Source organism: Eupeodes corollae, chromosome 2 (genome assembly GCF_945859685.1).
Source record: "Eupeodes corollae chromosome 2, idEupCoro1.1, whole genome shotgun sequence".
Lineage (NCBI taxonomy): Eukaryota > Metazoa > Arthropoda > Insecta > Diptera > Syrphidae > Eupeodes > Eupeodes corollae.
Window position 1 is genome coordinate 22657158 of NC_079148.1, and position 23597 is coordinate 22680754.

Here is a 23597-nt window from a genome sequence, read left to right on the forward strand (position 1 = left end):
CTTTGCTGTGCTGTCATTTTGGTTGGGGGTTCCTTTTTAAAAATGTAAACAAAAACATTAAATTTCTTGTACTCTTTCATATTTTGTTCTGCGTTAATGGTTAATTGATTAATTTAATACACAACTACAACATAAACCACAAAGGAAGTTACTCACCCTCATACTTTTATTGAGACGTTGCTTTGCATTACGAAACACATTTTCTTCAATTAAGAAGTATTGTGGAACTTCCTTTTGAATTATGTAGCTAAGAAGCAACCAATTCGACTTAACAGGATGGCTTATCCAATTGTTATTTATTGCTTTGTTTGAGGCATTAATTTCAAACGAAAATAGTTAAGCTAATTTTCCTAAGGAAGAGAAGAGAACACAGAAAACGATTGTACTTCATAGCTTATTTTTATTATGCAACTCTTGCAACAAAATATCAATTCCATTTTTGATTTCGATTTGTATTTGGTTATTTTCTTCCATCAGTTCAATTTTTCTCTCTTTTAATTTTAATTTTTTCTGCTCCATTTCCATGTAGAATTTGAAAAAAGAATCATATTTTGAAGAATGCGAAGCATTATCAGAAAGAGGAGTGAAAAAAGTTCTCTTCCGTTTTTGTTGTTCTTTTCCTGTAGACATCGAAGGAGTTGCTTGTTTAAATTCAGTGGAATCATTTGAACATATTGAAAGTTCCACTTCTATCTGACTTGGATAAAACTCATCACATTGTGAATCATCATTTTCCATTTCGGGTTCACATACATCAATTTTAGGTTTTGAATTGTTTCGTGTAATATGGACTTTTTCGAAAGCCTCTTCGTTCACTGAACCTTGATCGTGTTTAATGTATTCTTCAGTGGTAATTATCGAAAGTATTTTTAGATCAATTTCAGGCTGTTCTCGCATTGGAAGAAACCCATTGATACCGCTTTGAAGTAACTTTTGCTTAATACTATTGTCTCGATTTCGAACATTTATCCTAAAATACAAAGAAAATAAATAAATTAGTTGTAAAGTCTTACAAAAGAGAAGAAATATAAAAAAGAGTGGTTGTTTTATCGTTGTGAACTTTTTGTCCTTTGGAAAAATACACTGTCGTTTTATAAAACACAAATGGATGGGAGAGCAGTTAAGTCAACAATACATTCGAACTCACGTCAAATCTTTCCAGTATTTCCTCCATTTGGATGCTGTTTTTATAGCTCCTCCTAAAGAATTAAGTTCCACACTTAACAATTCCCATTCGTTATCCCGGTAATTTGAGCTTTGAAGATGTTTTGGAAATCTGTAAACAAAATTATATATTAACAACAACAATATCTACGTAGGTATGTTTATATACTTACTTGTCATTTGCTAAGTCCGGTCTATTTTGTAAAAATTCAACTAAATAATTTTTTTGAGTGTCGGATGCTTTCGCACCGCGTTTGGCCTTCCCCTTCGTGCTCATTGTTCAATCTTCACTTATTCACTGGTTATATGTTTGTGTTGTGACTGTGATAAAAAGTTATCATTTATGTTGACATTGACATTTGTTTTCATTCTCATCGAGAATCGAATTTATACCTAATGATTTTTTCATTTTCACATTGAACCGCCGAATCAAACATACTCAAAAGATGTGTTCGTTTTTATATGATTTGATTTGTGTTGTTGTTATTTTCCTTTAAAAAAAACCGTTGATTTGTATTTGAACGGACAAAACCGAACCGAGAAAAAAGATTGCTGGAAAGGAGACAAAGAATCAAAACATGTATGACATTTTTATAATTTCTACTTAAATGTTTAATGGTGCATTAATACGTCAGGCATGTAAAGTTAACTATCTTCAGATACAATAGTCGGTCAACAGCCACCCTTAAATTTAACGTGAGGAGTTTAGAACAGGTATACAATTAAAATGAGATAAGCAGGAAACAAATTCAACAGTTTGAGAAACTTTTGGTTGGGTATCATCATGCTATTTTTAATTGCGCCCTATTCCTTTAAGATGCTTTTATCGAAGTCTACAACTTATATTCACATAATCAATTTTTAATATTGTGTTTTTCCGATAGCATGTTCTTTATAATTGTTCCGCTATGTTTGGATAAATTGTAGCAGGGAACATTAATCGAGGATGATATTGGGAGTAGGGGTAAACCTTGTTTAAGGATTTTGATCGATCTTAAAGCCTCAGCATCTTCAGGGACGAACTGTATTAAAGCCATATATGCCTAGTTTGGGCTCCTTCGTTTGTGTAGCATGACTATGGAGAGTTCTTGTTACTTTATAAAATTTGGAAATAATTTTACCGAACCTTTTGTTCTCAAAAAAGGCTTTAGATTAAATGATGCGTTGTCATGTGATTTCTTTAACATCTCCTGTGGAAAAATAGTGCAGAGTACCCACGTCAACACCTCTATTTTGCTTAATTATCTTATTCTAATGATATTGACAAAATGTAATTGGATAAACTCAGCTCGATGCCGGTGGGGCTTTTCCGAGTACGATACAGAGGTGGCAAAAATGGGTAAATCGAAGTACATGCTATCTTCATGAAAGGACCTAGAACACCGACGGAGTCTCCGTCTATGTATCACCGTAGACAGATATTAATTTGAGATATTTAAGGACTCTGTTTACCTGGGGCTCCGTTATCAACAACACCAGCACTGAGATCAACGAAAAATTACTATTGATACCCGCTGTTTCTTTGGACTAAAAAAGCAATTGAATAGCAAAGCCCTGTTTCGAGCTCCTATGACAGAAGCGGATGAAAGCACATTGGGTTTTGCAGAGATAAAAGTTTTCCGCGTACTCCTCATGGAGCAGTTGCCGCTAGATAGGGAAGTGTGTTTGACGAGACCTAAGCTCTCGCTGTCGTTCTTGATATATGTCTTATTCCCTTGCCAGCTTAACCATATATTTCTTTTTTTAACAAGATAATAGCTCGATAATAGGTGTCATAATCGGACACTGTCTAATAGGAAAGCACGCCACGAGACTAGGCGTATTCTCAAATGACTTTTGCAGAAGCTGTATGGACGAGAAAAAGGAAGAAACTGTTCTTCATCTTCTCTGCACATGCCCTGCTCTAGCTCGAAAACGCAAGAATTACCTAGGAGAATTCTTCTTTAACGATCTAAACAATCATATCGGTATAATCAGCCTCTCACGTTTCGTAAGGAATTTAAGCTGGTACCATTGAGCTTAGGAGGAAGCCTCAAGATTCATGTGGTATCACAATGGGCCATTAAACTGGCCTAAGTGTGTCCGTTTCCATCTTGGACAGCCACTATAACCTAACCTAACCTAACAAGATTTTAGTATCTATTTTCCTAAATTTCCCTTTCATTATAATTGCAGAATTAGAATGGCAACTGTAAAGACAATAAGAGCATTTTAGGGTCGGCAGTATATTTTGTTTTGAGATAAAAAAATAACTCCTATTAAGAAGCGTTCTTAACATCTCCCCACAAATTTTGGATGGGGTTAAGGTCGGGGGATTGAGCGGGGCACTCCATAACGGATAAATTCTTCTGCGCAAACCATGATTTTGCATTTTTGACGTATGCTTTGGGTCATAGTCTTGTTGGTAAACCAACTTCATTTCCTCTTCAGCATAGGGTAACATAACCTCCTCCAGAATTTTCACATAGTCGGTTGCATCCCTTATACCCCCGATAGGATAAATAAGCCCGACCCCGTAATGCTTATAAAAGACGTCTTCGTATTGTGAAAGCGTTAACAGACAGTTAAAGTCTATGGAAGGGTTCTGTTTTGCTAACTGAACAAGTTTTCTGTCAGTTCTTTTAGTAGTCATCTTTTTTGAGCATAGCGTTTTCAGTTTATTTAGCAATTTTAAGGCGTTACTGACCATTTTTGCTGAACAGCTTAGGATGTCTTGAATATTTTGGTAGGGTTTTCCCTCCAAACGCAGTTATCTGATAAGTCTTCGAATTTTTTCGATGCAGTGTTTTTACCGTCCCATTGTTTATTTTTGAGCTAATATTTATACATTATTTATATCCTAGTATGTTACAAATACTTAAAACTTTACGTAGTAAAATGTTTATTTACCGATAAATAAAAAAATGAATTTTTAACACTTTTAATTATAAAATCAAAGGCACTGCTACTTTTATGAACACTCTATATTCAGAGAGTTTCAAATAATGTGTGTTCACCGGGAAAATTAGCGTATAACTGCAAGCTAAAAGTCTTTAATATGAAAACGAAAGACCGTAAGATGCAAGTAACATGATCATTTTTTCTGTAAAAATGTCCGTTATTTAAATAATTGACAATCTAATAAAATGTGAGCAGCACTGCTATTTTCATGAACACAACTGTGTACAGAGGTAGTCAAAAGTATTTACACAACAAACTTTTTTAGTGCACATTCAATTCAAAAAGCTTTTTTTTATTGTTGTTGTTGTTGCAGTGCAACAAAATGCTATGTTGTTTTAAGCCTTATGTATGCCTTAGCGATCGAAGTCTATTTGGTAAGGATAACTGTACATAGGGCAGAAAACAAAGCAAATTAACTGATGATTAGCGGTAGGCAAAAGTATTTACACATTGCAAATTAGCATTTAGTTTCAGTCAGAATAGTCTTTGAGTTCTATTGCCTTCATAACAAACTAAATGTGCTTAAAAGTTTAAAATTCTATAAATAAAATGCCGAAAACAAATGAATTATCCATTAAAACTCGATCGGAGATCGTTACCAAGTTTAAGTGTGGGATTTCGGCGTCGGAGTAAGTCAACATTTATAAAATTTCAAGGAAAACTATTTACAATTTGGTTAAAAAGAACGAGGCGAACAATTGCTTGAACAATTTAACGAGAACTGGGAGGATGAAAGATGCAATTCAGTCGCTAAACAGAGTCGGAGGTGGCACGGTGATGTTTTGGGGATGTTTATATTACTACGGTTTTGGAGATTTGGTACCAATTAAGGGCACTCTTGTCTTGTCTGGGTACGCAACAATCTTAAATGACCAATTGTCATAGGACAATTGATAAGGACCGAAAACGCAACGATACAATTGCTGAAATAACCGAAATTTGGTCCAAATTAACAGTTGACTGCGCGCAATTTGGTAGGATCAATTCCAGGCAGATTGCAGCCAAAGAAGATGTAACCAATTATTAATTTCATGTGTAAAAATTATTAGTTAAGCTAAACTTCAAAATTTCGGAACTATCATTAATCTGGAGCATAATAATTAATTTAAAGTTTTGTGTAAATACTTTTGACTACCTCTGTATATATTCGGAAAGAAGAGAAAATGGGTTTAAATGAACCATTAATTGTATGAAACATAAGGAATTAAATACCTAATTCTATCCAATAAAATCAAAATATTCAATACCCTAAGTTTCGTACAAATAAGTTTCTACCATTTAAACCTTTTTTTTCTTAAGACCCGGGTACTAACGTTTAATCGCGGTTAAGGAACTTTGAATTGTTATTCAACCTTATTTAAATGATTAACTGATAAATGAAAATTAGTTAAACAAGGAACAAGTGTTGAAAATATTAATGATCTTTTAGAAACTTATAATTAAGGTCTTATAGAAAGATTTTTGCAAAATTTTTAGACTTTAGATATTCTTGCACTCATGTTTTGTACTTTTTCTATGATTTTATGACGTTTACCGATGTTTTAGACTGACGTTAATCTCATTTGTAAAGAAGGCTGGGCCAAGATAAAACTTTTTGTTTAAGGACCCACGAAGTAAAATCAAAATTAAAAAAGAAACAACTATTTTTACACATCCATATATTTATATACTGTGTTTATTACGTTTTTTCTTTTTCCCCCTTTTCACAAGTATATGCCCTTTAATAACATATAATTATACATTTCCTTTCTCACAATTTATTAAATTAAGTTATTTCTATATAACTATAGACACTTTGTTGCTTATAAATACAAAAAAAAAATACTTTAAAAGACAATAATATTAATATTACATTATGAAGGAAGAAATTTTATATATTTATCTACATAATATTGGTCAGATTACTTCATAAAATTAATAAAAATCAAAGCCATTAAAAAACATTGAAAAGTAGATAGAGAGAGAGGAATAATGATAAAGATTAAAATTATTTATCCTAGTACTTTAATTCGATTTTTTTTAGCGCACATACATTTTTATAAATATGAAAATTTGGACTTTTGTTTTAAGTACTTTGATCAATCGCATTCAGGTTCACTTGTTTCTCTTATAAATATGTATAGTTATAATTTTTAATCCAATTCCAATTTTATTTGTTTTTTTACTGTTTCATGAGTATTTGTGGAAATAATTATTTTATCAAATCTTATCTATTCTTGTTTTTTCCGAAACCGAAAACGATCGAGCAGCCCGTGCAGTATACTCCCAGGTATTCTCTGGTGTTTGCTTATCAGTTCTGATAACTCAAGGGCTACCTTTTGGAGTGAAATAACAAACATAATTAGTAATAGAATTTTAAAAATAAAAATCGTTTCTTTAACATACCTTTAATTGAAGTTCTTCAGCTGTTACATTAGGATCATATGGAATAGGCTTGCCAAGATAAGATCGAAATTTAACCGGAAATCCACCATAGATTGGACATACGGGTATTCGAATAGCATTATATAGCCATAAAAATTGCCTTCGAAATATGCCCACCTGTCTGAAACCTTCACGAAGGTTTTGTGTAAAAAATGGAATTATTGGCACTTTAGCATCCAAAGCAACTTTCGCAAATCCAGTGCGATTTCGCCATAGCAATTCGTAATAATGATCACCGAATTGTGCCTCATACACACCACCAGGTGAAATTGCCAACAAATTACCTTCTTTCAGAATATTACTACATGATTGAACGGTTCCGGGTGATATGTGAAAAGCATCTGCCAATAGACCCCAACCGGGTAATTTAAAGAGGAAGCGATCACCGACTGTGTAAATCAATCGATCATTTTGCAACATTACACGTGAATTAAAATAGTACATGTCAATTGGAATAGCACCGTGGTAGTAGACAATCAAGGCAGGTCCTTCGGCTGGAAGATTTTCCATTCCTATAACTTCGTATCCGTGATAAATGCGAGCATGGGCATCCCATATAGCAGCTACAAGTTTGCGCCCAAAAGTCCAAAAATTACGATCTGTAGTGACGTGGCGCATGATCACTTGCCTATTATTTTTTTGAAAATAGAAAAATATTACTGCCAATAAGAGTTTATTATTGAAAAAGTTAAATGTTGGTGTTTGTTGTTTGACTCGGTCGTACGAATGGAGTTTTGAAAAGGTTTTTTCTAATTTAAATTAAAGAATTGCCTAGTTTATTTTTTTTAGTCAGGCTAACAGAGTGGAAAAATAAAATACAATTAGTATTCACTATTCATTCTAACCAAGGAGTCAAATTAACTTTGTATTTTTTTTTGTACTAAAACTTCAAAGGAGAATGGACAAACATATATATACATGGGACGGTTGGCCAGGTTCCATATATGTTTGCCCATTCTCCTTTCTGCCTAGAAACGAGACCTACACTACCGGTCAAAAGTTTGAGACCACCTCTGAAATTTGAGAAATATCGAGCTTTAACCCCTAAACTGAAGTTTTAGGAAGAAAGTTAATACGTGAAAAAAATGAAGATCATGTCTAGTTGTAAATGATAGAAGAATATAAACTAGTTTCGTACTAAGTTTTTATCAAAAAATCCTCCTTTAAATTCAATAATTTTTTTTACAATTCTGGGCAATCTTCTTACAAGGTTTTGTATTTTTTCTTTTGGAATATTATTCCAGCAATTTTGTAGGGTTTCCCAAAGAGCAGATTCCGATGTTATGTGGTGATTCCGGACATTTCTGTCAGGCTCTTCCCATAAGAGCTCAATGGGGTTAATATCTGGAGACTGCGGTGGCCATACCATTCATTTTAGAATTTCCTCATCTTCTTTTTGTTTCAGGTATCCCCGGCAAAGTTTTGAAGTGTGTTTCGGGTCATTGTCTTGCTGGAATACAAAACCTTCACCGATTAATCGGAGTCTAGATACTGGTCTTCCAATATTGTTTTATAGACTTCTTTATCCATTCTTCCGATCACTCGTGTTAGATCTCTTACTCCATCGAAGGAAAAACATCCCCACACTATTACTGAACCGCATCCATGCTTTACAGTTGGGACCAAACAGTCTGGTAGCATCTTCTGTTCAGCTTTGCCCATTCCAACCTTTTGATCTTATTTTGGGGTATCTCGCACGTATTTCTGGTGCTGTTTTCTTCCTAGAACGCTTGCTTATGGTGATTATATGCAGATCTTCGGTTTTCGTCGTAACTCTAGGTCGTTCTTACCTCGGTTTATCCTTAAAACCGCCGGTACTAGAGTAATGCTGTATGGTCCTGTGAACTGCTTCTTTGGATATCTTCAGTTTTGTGGCGATTTCTCTTTGCGAAAAGCCTTCTTCAATAAGGGTCATAATCGCTCGAGTTTCAGTAGTTAATTCCTTAACTTTGCCCATAATGCGCACTTTGTTTACTGGAGAAGATCACATTCTCAAATAAATTTAAATTGGATCAAACCGAGCATTATATACATAATCCTGAATATGTAGGTATTCAAATTTTACATTTTTTTACCCTTTAATATTATCCCAGTCGTAAAAAATTCCAAATTGAATGTTAAAAGTCATAAAAAATAAAAACTATGGGAAATCCAAATAGATGCCAAAAACCAAATACTGGGTTGTTCTTAACTTTTTTCACAAAATTCCTCATAATTTACAGAAAAGGATTAATATCTGGGGTTTTTTCACTTGCAAATTTTATAAATGGTCTAAGTTAACAATGCAGGTAAAAAAATCCTAAATTCATTCATAAACCAAAGCCAGGTACAAATAAAGCAACCCTTTGAAGGTGGTCTCAAACTTTTGACCGGTAGCGTATACCAATAGTACGGTACTATAAATTTCATAAACAATGATTAATTAAATTAAAGACCGAAAACTAAGAACTATGTCAATCAACAAAGATGAAATGTTTAAGCCCTATAAAGTAAATGGTCGATAGAAAGTTTGTTTTATTTCGTAAACTTTATGATTGTTGAAAAAAATCTGAATTAACAAAGTAGAAGTGGTAAAAGGGAGAATAGTTTTTCTAATAGACTATCTAAGCCTATGGTCATATCAATCTGATGATAATCTTGAACTAAGCTTTCTTTCTCAGTTTCAGTTCAGTTTCGTCTTATTTGTAGCACATTATTTTAAATTTGACAAACAGTTTAAAAGATTTAGAAAAACAAATTTATAACAAAATTTTAAGAAAAGAAAAAATGATAAATAAATTTATTTAAGGGAAAACACTACAAGAATAATTATATTATAAAAATATTAAACTTAAAAACTAGTATTTGACATATTGATAAACGGATACAGAATTTTAATTAATAAATCCGTTTTATGGATTGAGTTTGATATGTGAACTTGAAAAGTGAGTTTTTTATCAAGACTAATTTCAGTATTTTCAAGCCTAGGAAGATCGGATAAAAAAACGTTAAACAAAACAGATCCTTGAGGAACGCCAATGAAATATCAAATAAAGAAGATTTCACAAGTCCAGTACTAACAATTAATTCCTAATAATTTCGATAAGATATCGTGGAAAGTTCAACAAAATTAGCTTAAAGATGAGTCCATCGCGCCAAACAGTGTCAAATGGTTTTTCTATGTCTAGCAAAACTAAACCGGTCGAATTTTTTAAAACAAGATTGTTTTGGACATATTTTTTAATTCTAAGGACTTGGTGGGAGGTTGAGCGACCTGCTCTAAATCCGAATTGTTCAATTCGATAGAGCAATGTCAAATTTATTATATTGCATAAAATTAAAAAGTTCATTTTTTTTTATTTTGAATGCTTAAAGCATTCCAAGAAATAATTTTTGGGTTTATGTTCGTCATATTGCATAAACATATTTCACTGCAAGAGTGGTAATAGTAGCAAATTGCTCTTCACTTGTTCGACAAGAGCGAAACTTAAACATAACATCTGTGAGAAGGTTACAAATTTCATCAAAAGAGAATAGAGAATTTTTATTCGAAGTTCGTTCATTTTGATTGAACCACGTTCGATCAATACAATATATTTATAATGCAAATGCTGCGATTGGTTTTAATTGTTATAGGCTTAACTACAAAACATTTTATACCTAGATTACATAGTTCGTTCTTTAATTTTGTATTATCATGGAGATCTAAGCCGGGTAGTACAACTTTGAAAGGTCTAGATGATTTCCTTTCGTAGCAATAAAACTCACATGATTCTGCTTTTAAAGCTTTTTTCAATAAGTTCGTAGGATGCCATGCTTGAGCACATGACTTTTTGACTCAAGGAAATGTTTTTAATAACAAAGTCAATAATTTTAAGGCTTTCAATTAAGCCTCGGAGAATATCACTCTTAGTTTTTAAGGCGATGATTGGGGGAATGGACACTTTTGTCGTCACAATTTCACCAGGTTTACTATCTACACTATCCATGCACTCATCTGGGCACAATGTCTGTAGAGGCTGGTAATAGCTTATATTGTTTATAGTTTTGCTGTCCATATTGGATATTTTAAAAGTCTTGGATGGTTTATGATTTTTGTGGAGGATGAAATTCCGTTTTAGATTAATTTTTGGTAAACACTATAAAAACGCATTTTTTAATTCACTAAATCGAAGTGAAAAATAATGAATTTTCATACTGTCAAGCGAATTATTCGCCTATCATGAAGTTATTGGCTATTATTAGTAATCGGTACAAAAGAACATTTATCTTGAGGTCTATAAACTTCTTGGAAAGTGACCAATACTGTCGTTTTAATGGCACACTATTTCGATTGATTTTTGGTCTAATTGCAACTCTAAGAAGTAAGTAAGTAATTCATTTACTTATAAATATTCTAATATAGTTTGAATAAACATAACGAATTTTATAAAGCTTTGGCATAGCCGTCAGCTCAGTTGGCAAAATATGTAAAGTGATAAAATTTAAATGATTTGATTTTAATAAATTCAGTCATTGAAAGATTTCTATACTTATAAATTGAATTTAAAAAACAGTACAATAATTTCCAATTTACACCATTTAATAATTCTATTGTTTTTTGCATTGTAAAACTGTTTTTCTGGAAAAATCTTAGTCTTTGGTGTCTTAACACAGGGCAAGTTCTTAAAAAATGGAAGCAGTCTTTTTTTGCTTTCCTGTTGCATTGGGTACAGAATTGCTGGACATTTCCGTTGTATGGATTGCCATTTAGGGTAAGGAGCACACATCTGGATTTGAATATTATCAATATTTCTTTATAGCTGAACGTGTTTTCAAAATAATTATTGTTTAAAAGGTTATGATTTAGTTGTGTGTAAATTTTTCTGCTCTCAGACTGTTTAGCCTCTGCTACTAATTTTTCTCGAACAGTCTTCGTGTTTTTGAATTATCTTGTAAAGCTGCTCCTTTAGCTGAGCCTGGTTACTCAAATCATGGATAACTTCTCCATAGCTATCGCTAATATTTTGCCATTTTGCAACCCACCAGTCCTAATTCCGCATTTCATAAAGGAGCATTTTTTCTATTAAACGAGTCGGGCTGCATCTTAAGGGTGTTGGTAAACAGTTTTGCAACCCCAGTTTCTTAATAAATTGCGTAGTTAGGTGTTCCATTTGGGAGAATTAAAGGTTTTTTTTTATGAAATTTCTTTGAAGCTTTTCTACTTCTTCAAATTCCGGGTAACAAAGAGATGTTTTAACAACACATTCGAATATTTTGTATTTAGCTGACACAATACATTTTGGTTTGAGAAAATATTCTTTCACGTTGTATTCAGCAAGCTTTGCGAAGATGATGATTTTTAAAATCCATCGTTTTTTTCAATTTCACTCCTAAATAATTGTAATCTTTAGTGATTTCAAGACGATGGCCATTGAAGAACCAACCTTCTCTAACCAAACTGTGAGAAGATCTTGTGAATACCACGAGTTTGGATTTTTCAATATTTATTGCAAGTCCCAATGTGTTGCAGTATGTTGACAACTTATTTATCATAAGATGCAAATTTTCTGTTGACTCTGAAAGGATCGCTAGATCATCTACATACGGTAGAACATTGATTGTAGTGCCAGCTATCCGAATCCTACCAGGAAGATATTTGCTAATATCGTTAATGAACAACGCAAACAGCAAAGCACTCAGAGGTCCAACGCCAAGAATATACAGTGCCGCACTTAATTATTGGTGCACAACGTTTTTTTAAAACAAAAATTATATTTTGTAAACCTTTGCAAAAACTTTATGGTGTTTACTATTTTTAATGGTAGTTGCATTTATTTAATACAAAATTCCATTAACTTTATCAGGAAATGTTTAAACTAATTTTGTTTGCACAAAATTATTTACATATTGGTTTTGAACTTTAAATTATAAGCTACTAGAATAAAAACCTTCAGTTTTATGACATTGGGTGTTTGTCTATTAGGCATAAAACGTACCAATTCTCTAATGCCTTTAGTATTTTACCATTCTTCCATAAACTCCACCATAAATTCATTTGGATTAAGTTCCCAGATTGAGATGGATTTGGAATCACATGTGGAGTTTGGGTTAGATCCAGTGTTCAAATGTGAACGATCGTGAGACTTAGCGTTTCGGACATTTTTTAGGTTTTCTTTCGTAATATAATTATATATTGATTTTTACATACATATATACATCTACTAGTTTAATCATGTTCACTCATAACATAACCAGTTTTCTAAATCTGCAAATTTCCTTCAGATAGTTGACAAGATTTTTTGAATCTGGTCCATTCAATATTAGAATTATCTCTTGTAGAGTGAGAGAGAATTTTTTAAAATATGAGAATCTCTTGTATCTGAAAATTGGACATACGCTTATAAAATGGAAGCAGTCTTCATTGGATTTATTATTGCAGAGTGTACAGAAGTGGTTGAAACTCCCATCGTATGGTCTACTGTTGAGACATAAGACTTCGCATCTAGCTTTGAAAATTAATTCCAACCAACTTACAATCTTTGTAGCTTAAAGATTCATTGAAATAGTTATTGTTACTTACATTCAATACTAACTGACTATATAATATTCGTAGTGCCCATAGCGTGATGGTTAGTGCGTTGGACTGTCATGCAAGGGGTCTTGGTCCTTGGGTTCAATCACTGCCTGTGCCACCTTAATTTAAAAAAAATAATTTTCGCGGGTACTGCCTCTTGCGAGGAATTGACAAGAGTAATTCTTGTCATGAAAAGTGCTTTCTCAAATTAAACTGTAGGTCCCTTCCATCTCTGACAACATTACTCGCACACAGGAATGGTTGAGAGTTGTAAGTCACTAGGCCCTGGTTCTTCATGGACTGTTGCGCCACCTAATTTATTTTATTTTTTATATAATATTCGACTTTCTAATTCTAAAGTTGTTTTTATAAATTGATTCTGAACCGAGCCTTCGTTAAGCTGGATAATTTTCTACATTTTTTCCTTAACATCAAGAATGTTACTTGTATTAATTTGCTTATCTTCACCAAATGAAGTGGCAATTCGTTGTCATTTGTCATACCACCAGTCTTTGTTCCTTATATCGTAAAGCAGCATCATTTTGCTCAGTCGCTCATCTGAAAAACTTAAGACTTTAATAATATAATCCGCTTGTAGTTTCAAAGTGCTTCTAAATAACTTTGGTAAGCCAGTTTCTAAGTAGATCGGCGTGTTGATTGGTAGGTTGAAGATTTTTTTGATCAAACTCCTCTGAAATTTCTCAATTTCCTCATACTCTTCCATTTCTCAAACTTGAGCATTATAATATAAAGTGTACTTCACACTGTAAGTACCCGTAGCATGATGGTTAGTGCGTTGGACTGTCATGCAAGAGGTCTTGGGTTCAATCCCTGCCTGTGCCACCTTAATTAAAAAAAAAAAAAAATTTCACGGGTACTGCCTCTTGCGAGGAATTGACAAATCCTTCAAGAGTAATTCTTGTCATGAAAAAGTGCTTTCTCAAACTAGCCGTTCGGATTCGGCCTTAAATTGTAGGTCCCTTCCATTCCTGACAACAGTACTCGCACACAGGAATGGTTGAGAGTTGTAAGTCACTAGGCCCTGGTTCACAACGGACTGTTGCGCCACCCCATTTGATTTGATTTGTACTTCACACTTACTTACTTAAGGTGGCGCTACAGTCCTGTGTGAACTAGGGCCTCACCAAACAAACTTCTCCATCTAGCTCGGTCCCTAGCTAGATGCCTCCACTTTCGCGCTCTAAGTTGGGTGAGGTCACCTTCCACTTGTGCGCGCCACCTGATCCGCTATCTTTTTCTACTGTGCTGTCCTGTGGGTGTGGATTTGAAGACTTTCCGGGCCGGAGCATTGGTTTCCATGCGCTCTACGTGACCCAGCCATCTTAGTCGTTGGACTTTTACTCTTCTGGCTAAGTCTACGTCGCTGTACAGCCCGTACAGCTCGTCGTTCCATCTTCTCCTCGACTCCCCTTCGATGCATACGGGACCGTAGATCACACGAAGAACTTTTCTCTCGAAGCGACCCAAGGTGCTTTCATCCGCTTTTGTCCTGGTCCATGCTTCTGCACCGTATAGCAGGACGGGAATGATAAGGGTCTTATATAGCAGCACTTTGGTCCCTCGAGAGAGGACTTTACCACTCAATCGCTTTCTTAGTCCAAAGAAACAGCGGTTAGCAAGAGTTATTCTGCGTTTGATCTCAGCGTTGGTGTTGTTTTCTGCTTTTACAGCGGAGCCTAGGTAGACGAAGTCCTTGACTACCTCAAAGTTACGTCTGTCAATGGTTACGTTTCGACCAAGACGTCGGTGTTGTAGGTCCTTTCTTGACGACAGCATGTACTTTGTTCTACCCTCATTAACCGTTAAACCCATTTTTTTCGCCTCTGCCTCAATACTCACAAAAGCCCCATTGACATCAGGCTGAGTTCTTCCGATAGTAGGTGCAGTTGAGAGGGTCTCCTTTTTTCAGGATCGGGCAAACAATACTGAGGTTCCATTCATCGGGCATGCTTTCTTCCGACCATATCTTATAGATAATTTGGTGCAAGTTCCTAACCATATTATCTCCAGCTGCTTTAAAGACCTCGGCATTCAAGCCATCCGCTCCAGCGGCTTTATTAGACTTCAGCTTGGATATGGCAATATTTAATTCGTCTAAGTCAGGAGGACGGGATTGTTGGCTTTCGTCGTCTATGTTGAATGGATCATCCTGCCTGACAGAAGTGGTCCTACCATATCGTCAGCATTGACTGCGGTTCCACTATGATGTTTCCAATTTCGTCTTTGCAGCATTCGGTTCTGGGTTTATGTACCTGTGAATTTCGTTTCACCTGTTCATAAAACTTTCGAACTTCATTCCTGCTTTTAAACCTCTCAACATCTTCGACCGCACGCTTCTCATGCTGGAACTGGACTTCCCAACTGAATTAAAAATTTGGTATTTGGTAGACAAACATACAAGGTTGTTCGAGAAGATGTTTTGGCTTTGATGACAAGGTGCTTACTAAAATTCAATCGTGGGTTGAGGTTCACTCCAAGATATCTATATTCGTTTGTCACTTCCAAACTTCTTCCCTTGTACTTCCAATTACTTCCAGCTTCAGTCCGATTGGATCGCGAAAAGATCATTATTTTTGATTTTTCTGTATAGATTTCTAATCCCCATTTATCGCAGTATGCAGACAGTCGGTTTATCATCAATTGAAGATTTTTCTTTCGATTCCGATAGTATGACTATGTCGTCAGCATAAAGTTAAGCATTTATCCGGATTCCGGCCATTCTAATTCCTCCAGGTAAGTCATTAACTATGCCATTAATAAATAGTAAAAACAAAAGTGCACTAAGCGGACATCCTTGTTTGACACCAGAATCAGTACTAAACTATTCAGAATAATGCGCTCCATCCCAGACGTTAGTTTCTGTGTTTGTATACATATTCTTGATGACTTGTACAAATCTGGTTGAAACACCTACCGAAAGTTTGTATATTAAAGCATTGCGATTTACCAAATCAAACGCTGCTTTGACGTCAACAAACATCTAGTAAACCTTTTTATTTCTTGCCTCAAATGTTTTGACTATCGATTACAGAGTAAAGATTTGGTCAACAGTGGAGTAATTTTTCCTAAATCCAGCCACTTTTCCAAACGGTCGACAAGAACTCCGCAAATAAACCTCTGTTGTTTGAGACGTCATTTGAGGAATCTTTTTTATGTATTGGGAAGATAACCAATTTTTTGTACGAGGAAGGAACTTCCGCTTTCGTAAGAATTTTGTTAAAAAGCACAACAAGTTGCAGCTTAAAACTTTGCGATGAATTCTTAAAAAAATTCGTACGGTACACCATCTTCACCTGGTGCTTTATTATTTTCTGCTTCTATTTCAAACAAAGATATATCGGTGTCTAATATATCATCGGTGATGAGAGGTTCAGCATAAGTAAAGACTAAGTTAGAGTTTGTTTGAAGAAGGTTCGAGAAATGAGAGGAAAGATCAGCGGCGGATACACCTGTGCCAATTATATGTTGAGTACCATCCATATTTTTTGCAAGTTTCCAAAATTCCTTTGTTTTCTTCGTTTTGCCAAGTGATTGTGCTCGTTCATTTTCAAAACCATTATTATTTAAATCTATACAAATTCCTAAAATATGCTCTTAATAATCGCAACTTAATTGTAAATGAATATAATATTTAAAGTAAATTCAAGCTAAGCAAAAATATAAATAGAAAAACTTTAACCTGACAGACAACTTTAACAAGTTATTGTCCTAACTTATTTTAAACACCAGCATAATCTTGTTTTTATAACCACTTTTTTAAGAAAATAAAATTTATTGATCGATCTTATCAATCACCTAATAATTTTGTCTGCTAAAATAAGTAGCTTTGTGTACATTTTTTTGATATATCAAAATAGTAGTTTACAAAATGAAATGTATTTGTTAGTAAATAACTACAACCACCTAAGGAAACAAAACCTCCTGTTTGTTAAGTCTTAAGAGTCGTTTCTAAGTTTAAAATCATGTCGTGCCAATAATTTAGTGCGGCACTGTAGAAATCTGTGAGGTCTAAGAAATAATAATAAAGTTTCCAATTAGCTGATAAAATAACTTTTAAAATTGATTTGGATGATGAACTTTAGCTCGTTAAAAAAACTACCTTAATGAGTCAAATCTTAAGTAATTGATTGACATTTAAGAACTTCTCTAAATCATTCAAGTCAAGTCAATATTGATATCAAAACTCTGAAACGATGATAATTCTATCGGTTGGAGATGTTTTTGTCAATTTTGTTGATTTCAATTTCATTTCGAGTGAAAGTAAAATCCAAAACCTAGCTGAATGTTCTATATGTTCGCTTCTGACGTATAAAAGATAAAACCTATGTGCCTACATCAATTTAGTGCAAAATATTAACTTAAGTTCTTTTTGTCAAACCTATTTAGTGTTTTATATTATTCGCATATTTAAACTTTCTAAATTTAAATGCCTCAACTCAACTCAGATATAAGGTTTGTAATTAAATAATTTTCATCTCCCTAGATGCTAGATCATACGATAACCGATTAAAAACAACTTTACCAATTTGTACTTTCACACGTCACTCACCTGTGCATTTTGTAAACAAATAAAACAATAAACGATATGTAAATAAGCGCTACAAATACGAATGGCAAAAGGAATGTTATAATCAGCGGCAGCAAGAGTCTGTACAACCATAGCGAGTAGTCCAGGTCAATGTAGGAAGCTATATTTATTTTTTTTGTTTTTGGAAGATGAAAGTTAAATGGACAATGAATAAGCTTTTAAAGAAGACAAAAAAACAATGATAAAAATATGAATTATTTTTATAACTTACAAAGATAAATTTGTATACTAGCTGTAAGGTTGTGAAAGAGATCCATGGTGGTGTTCCAGTTTAATTACTTCTCGTTCTAAGAAAGTTTATTTCTTGGTTTTAACTTTCTGTTAAAATTATTCACTTGATTTTGATATAAGAATTATTTTGAATTTCACTTTAATGCGTTGTTTAGTTTTAACCATTTCATGGCTTCATGTCATAGATTAGTTTTTGTATGATTTGTTTATTGAGGATTTTTGCTTAATTTAATGGAAAATAACGAAAACTTCGACTTTTGCGAAAGTTAATTTTTCTCTTCGTCGGCTGAGGCAGAGACGGAACAAATATTTTGCTGTCATCATGCAAAAAACGACAGGTGTACTTGCGACAGCTGTTGAATGAACTAGTCCAGTGAAGTTATAAAGTAACGAGTAGCGAAAGCGAGAAACATTTAGTGTAGAGTTTTTCAATAAGTTCTGGGGCAATATTTCAACAGAATATTTTAAAATATGTCTTGAACTTATTTATTAATTTGTTTTAAGCTTTTTCAAGTTATGAGCACCACTATCACTATTATGACGTTTAACGTTTCCGTTATTAATAATATCTGTGTTTAAGAACCTTTGAACCTTTACCAAATTGGTTATCCTACTTTAAATTTTCTAATTTGATTCATAATCAGCCCTATCAGGAATTTCTCCCGAATGTCATTCCACCCGAAAAAAAATCCCTTTTTCTTTTCCCTTGTTTTGAGTTTCACCCGAAAAAAAAAAATGATTCGAAAAATTCCCCTTATCAGGAGCATTCAATTCGAGCGAAATATCACATGACAGCTAAAATGTTCATATAAATTTTGGTGGCGAAGAAATTATTAGCAAAAATTTATTAATTTTTGTTTTATTTTAAAGCCTAGTACATACTTGTGAACCATCTCGTGAACCCATACAAATTTCAGTTTTTGGTTCACTCGTGAACTTGCTTGTGAAGCTGAGTGGAGAACAAAGTGCAGAGTTTTCGTTCACGGGCAATTCACGTGCAAAATGTACGGGAACTGTTGGTGAAGCTTTGACATTTGGTTTGTTCATGTTCACAACGTGTACTCACAAGTGTGTACCAGTGAGCAATGTCAAAAGTTCACTTTCTCCACTGGCGAACGTTCACTTCACGAGGAAGTATGTACTAGGCTTAAGGAGTAAACCAGGAATAAACCATTTTGGTATCCACCCTCTTAAAAAAAAACCAAAGAAGCGGCAAGTTTAACGATGGGTGGTATTCCAAAGAAAAGAACAAAAGTTCAAAGGGCAATGCGTTAATTAAGACCTCTAGCAAGTACATATTTAAAAGCTGCCTTATTTACTCTATAGACCTATTGAAATCTGAGATTATTTGTAATTAGTGATTAAATTAAGCTAAAAAAGTAATTCCATTCTTACAATGCATTGCAATGGTTCAGGTAATTCCAACGGATTGGAGTGATCTTTTAACTGCCTCCGAACAGTTCGACGCAGTGTTGCCTCTTCTTCATCTTTCTCAAGCAATAGGATATGCATGGCTATGCTTTGCATTTATATTTAAAGATTTCACACTTTTTTCACTAGTAACTAATAAACTAATATTCATTTATTTCATTCGTTGATTGATTTAATCCTTGTCAACAACAACTGTCAAAGCAAACATTCAGATGGTAGGTTTGTTCATTTTCTGAATACGAAAAGGCAACCTACTTAAGAACGGAGAAACTTGTATGTCCGCTTACTCAGAAAGTTTTTTTGAAGAAATCGATCAGAGAGGGATTCAAAATTGTATTATGACTCTCAGAGGCCAAAATTTTAAGAGGAAACTGCAACACTTCATTCGTTTTATACTTTTTTTATATTCAAGAAAAAACTTAGGTTGAAAATTGTTTCCATAACAGAGATGGGAAATTCATCGAGAGCTCAGTTTTTTGAACAAACCTATTTTTCGAACTGTCAGCTTTAAATTGGAAGTGATATTTTATACGGGCGAAAACTCTTGATAGCTTTTTAAAATTCGGGGAAAAAAATATTTCGGGTGAAACTCCTGATAGGGCTAAATATATTCTCTACGGAAACACATCGTTTGTAATTGGTTTTCGCAGAAATTCGATCTTTTAATAAATTCTCTTATAAACTACAAAAACGAAATCTATTACCAAACAGACCATATTCAAAAAGCTAAAGAAGAATTAGATTGACACAACAACATCAAAGAAGCAAAAACCTTCAAGGTAGCAGTGGCGAGACGTGATTTATTTATAAATGTAAGTCGGAAAAAATGGGGGACTAGAAAAATATGAGAAATGTACTTGCTGAAAAAGATCTCCCAACAGAAGTAACACTAATATGAAGTGTTAAAAACAATCTATTCAAATTAAAAATTTAAGGAAATGTGTCACGTAACATGTCATTCTTTAAGTGTTTATGGAGTGCTTAAACTTCAAGGGGATGGAGTTGTATGTAAAACTTTAATTTCATTTTTTAAAGCAGCAAAAACAAATATTCCAGGAAAAATATTTATTAAAGAAGATATTTTTTATACGGCATTGTTGCTACAAAAAAATAATAAAATACTAAATTAGATAAGGATTTATATCTTGTATTAAGTTGACGTATAATATTAACTTTAATTTCTATACAAAAAAGCGTTTATAGCGCGTTTCAAGTAATATCCTTTTCTTTGGCGGTTCTCCGCAACCGTTTTACTTTCGAAAATTGATTCAAATTTTTCTATGAAATGAGAGCCAATCCAAGCTAAGACTCAAAACATTCTATTTCTGTTTTTGGGATTTCAACATCCGTTTATTTATTTTGAATCAAATTTAAAAGAACACCAGTTTTCGAAAAAACTTCGGAGATAATTATGAGAAAAAAAAAAAAACATTTGCTTTCTAATTTAATAGATAAGCTCAAAGGAAAGTAGAGTGTTCTATTTCTACCACTTTTTTTTTCTTTAAGAAATTAAGTTTCTCAAAATCATTATTTTCATCTAACAGAAAATCGGTCAAACAGCAATATATTACTATTAGAGCAATTGTGACTTTTGAGTTACTAAAATTTAAACAAAATGCAACCACATTTCACAAATCACTTCCAATTCAAAAATTATTCCACTACGCAATTTTCCTTAAGTGGCCTACCCCTACTTCTTAAACTTCATCCGCCGAGAATAAATAAAAATATCCAATAAGTCCATAGAAGACGGGTTACGTTGGCTTTTTTTCTATACAGAATGGATGAATTTTTGTTTGCTCTATGAAAATGAATAACAAGTCTATTGCGTCAACATACTGCTTTGCTTTGCTTAGGCTCAACCTGACATGCGCAATGCGTATTTCTCCATTTCCAACACTCTTGTTTGTTTTTTGCACAAGCAAGTGAATTTTCAGATGCATATAAATTCATCGGATGAAAGTCGGTGAACATCGGCTTATTTACATGCTTAGGAAAGCGTTGGTAGATATATAACAACGTCAACATCGCTTTTGACAGCATAAAAAAGAATAAACAGAATAGCTTTTAAGATGTTCTTCTCTGGATTTGTGTGTTTTGATTAACTTGACACATTTTGCATTAAAAGTTGGTAGCATTTGCACAGCGACATCGAATTTATGAATAAGGTCCAACGTTAATGCTGATTTTGTTGTGTTAAAAGTATTTAAAGCCATTTAAAATCAGTGGCTCTAAAAAGTGTGAAATGGTTGTCAAAGTTTCTGTGTCAATCTGTTTTTCACTTTAGTCACAATCTATATTAAGGACATATGCATTTAACTAGAACATTTATTTATCCATATTCAAACATTAAATTTAATTTTCAGAGAAGCTTTATGAAATGCTCGTCGGGAATTCTTTTTAATTTTAGTTCCATTAAAGTTATTTTATAAATTTCGCTCCCAAATTGAAATATAAATACACATTTTTATTTTACTTTAAGTTAAATATTTTATTATTAAAGGCACACAAGTTTGTCTTTTATGATTATGACTCATGACAGATTTTATAAAAGATTTTGGCATCATGCTGAGTACTAAAAGTACAATTTGTAACAGTCTTATTTAATAGAATTCGCTAAACAGATGAATCGTTCGTTATACAGTGCATAAGAATTTATGTAGGCTCTATGTAACGTTGCAAAAATTCCCATTCATAAAAAGTCTGCTTTAAATTTTAGTTATACAATGCTTGTGTCAAAAAAAGTACCAAAATGTAGCAATCTATTCCATTTATTTGTCTATCAAATAAGTTGTTTGTCATAACAAATAAAATATACAAATTTGTATTTTGCTTTTGTTGTGCTTGAATCGAATAAAAATAGAAACTTAAACTAAAAGGTCTCGTACCGTAAATTGGGATTCGTCCGATTAAGTTAGTAATATTAGCGAAAAAAACCTTTGAATGAAATCAATAAAACTTCTAACATTTCATTTAGAAACTCATTTGTTTTTTCTTTATTTGTGTACAATGCTTTTCAGTTTTCAACAATTTAAGCGCAACGATGAGGGAAACATCACAAATTCAGGCTGGGTTTAACCTTTTTTATAAACTTTCCGCCTTCTCGGAGTCGGTAAAACTTGACTCTTTTTAATTTCAATAATGCAGAGAAATTAAAATGTCATTTACAAAATAATAATAAAAATAATTTTCTTATGTAGGCTCTATTCAACCTCAAAACGCTTTTGGCTTATTATGGGCCTATGCAACGTTGCATAAGTTTTATAAATAGCATTTTTGCGTTAAGAGACATTATACAGATAACATACATTTATGTAGGCTCTATACAGCGTTTTTAAATAAGACTGATAACATTCTTATTACTGGTATGCTTGGATTTTATAACTAACTAACTATTTGAATGTTATTTCAATTTTCCTGTATTGTAAAGGTTTCAACAAGTCAGAACTAAGAAAACACTGCAAAATCGTTCATTGTGTCCGTTGTCGGATTTATTGCATCTGTCATTAATCATTAAATAAATAAACAAATTGGATGGCGCAACAGTCCGTTTGAGAACTAGGGCCTAGGGACTGACAACTCTCAACCATTCCTGTATGCGAGTACTGTTGTCAGGAATGGAATGGACCTACAGTTTTAAGCCGCATCCGAACGGCAAATTTGAGAAGGCACTTTTCATGACAAGAATTACTCTTGGAGAATTTGTCAATTCCTCACAAGAGGCAGTACACGTTCATAGGCAGTAATCGAACCCAAGACCTCTTGCATAACAGTCCAACGCACTAACCATCATGTGACGGGTACTGCCATTGTCATTAATCATTATCCTAGATAATAAAGAGCAGTCTATGGAATGTTTCAGTCTACGTAGGGAATTACAATTAATAGGAAAGTTTCAATATTTTTTTTTCCATGAACTAGTAAAGTTTTTTTTTCGGATGACCGTTTTTTAATAAAAACTAATTAGCAAAATTATTATTATAAAAAAAGTTGTCAATTATCTTTGCTACCCAATAATATTCACCAATAAGTTACTTCTTCTAGTTAGACCTATCCAGTTATTGAGACTTATTTGAATTCATCTTCTAATTAGCTTCCAAGTATCTTATTTACTTTATGTAGTGGAATAGGCTCTAAACAGTATTTCCTTTAATAATTTAATTTAATAAATGCCACTGAAATGTTCTCACTTAAAATCTGTACTAATAAATATAAAGTGGTATTTTCATTTCTATTGTTTTTGCTAATTCATAATTCATACCT

General features: G+C 33.3%; 2 protein-coding genes across 2 annotated transcripts; both read right to left on the reverse strand.

Annotated features, from left to right (window-relative positions):
• Nucleotides 1–380: 380 nt before the first annotated feature.
• On the reverse strand, nucleotides 381–1460 carry LOC129945557 (uncharacterized). The gene is made up of 3 exons (XM_056055369.1): nucleotides 1338–1460; nucleotides 1148–1276; nucleotides 381–970 (listed from the first exon to the last, which is right to left on the reverse strand). Exons 1-3 carry the CDS (start codon nucleotides 1439–1441, stop codon nucleotides 388–390), a joined length of 816 nt encoding a protein of 271 aa, XP_055911344.1. The 5' UTR covers nucleotides 1442–1460; the 3' UTR covers nucleotides 381–387.
• A 4285-nt stretch (nucleotides 1461–5745) lies between these two features.
• On the reverse strand, nucleotides 5746–18216 carry LOC129945556 (transmembrane protein 68). The gene is made up of 4 exons (XM_056055368.1): nucleotides 17884–18216; nucleotides 17634–17772; nucleotides 6490–7156; nucleotides 5746–6419 (listed from the first exon to the last, which is right to left on the reverse strand). Exons 1-4 carry the CDS (start codon nucleotides 17927–17929, stop codon nucleotides 6315–6317), a joined length of 957 nt encoding a protein of 318 aa, XP_055911343.1. The 5' UTR covers nucleotides 17930–18216; the 3' UTR covers nucleotides 5746–6314.
• Between the last annotated feature and the right edge of the window lie 5381 nt (nucleotides 18217–23597).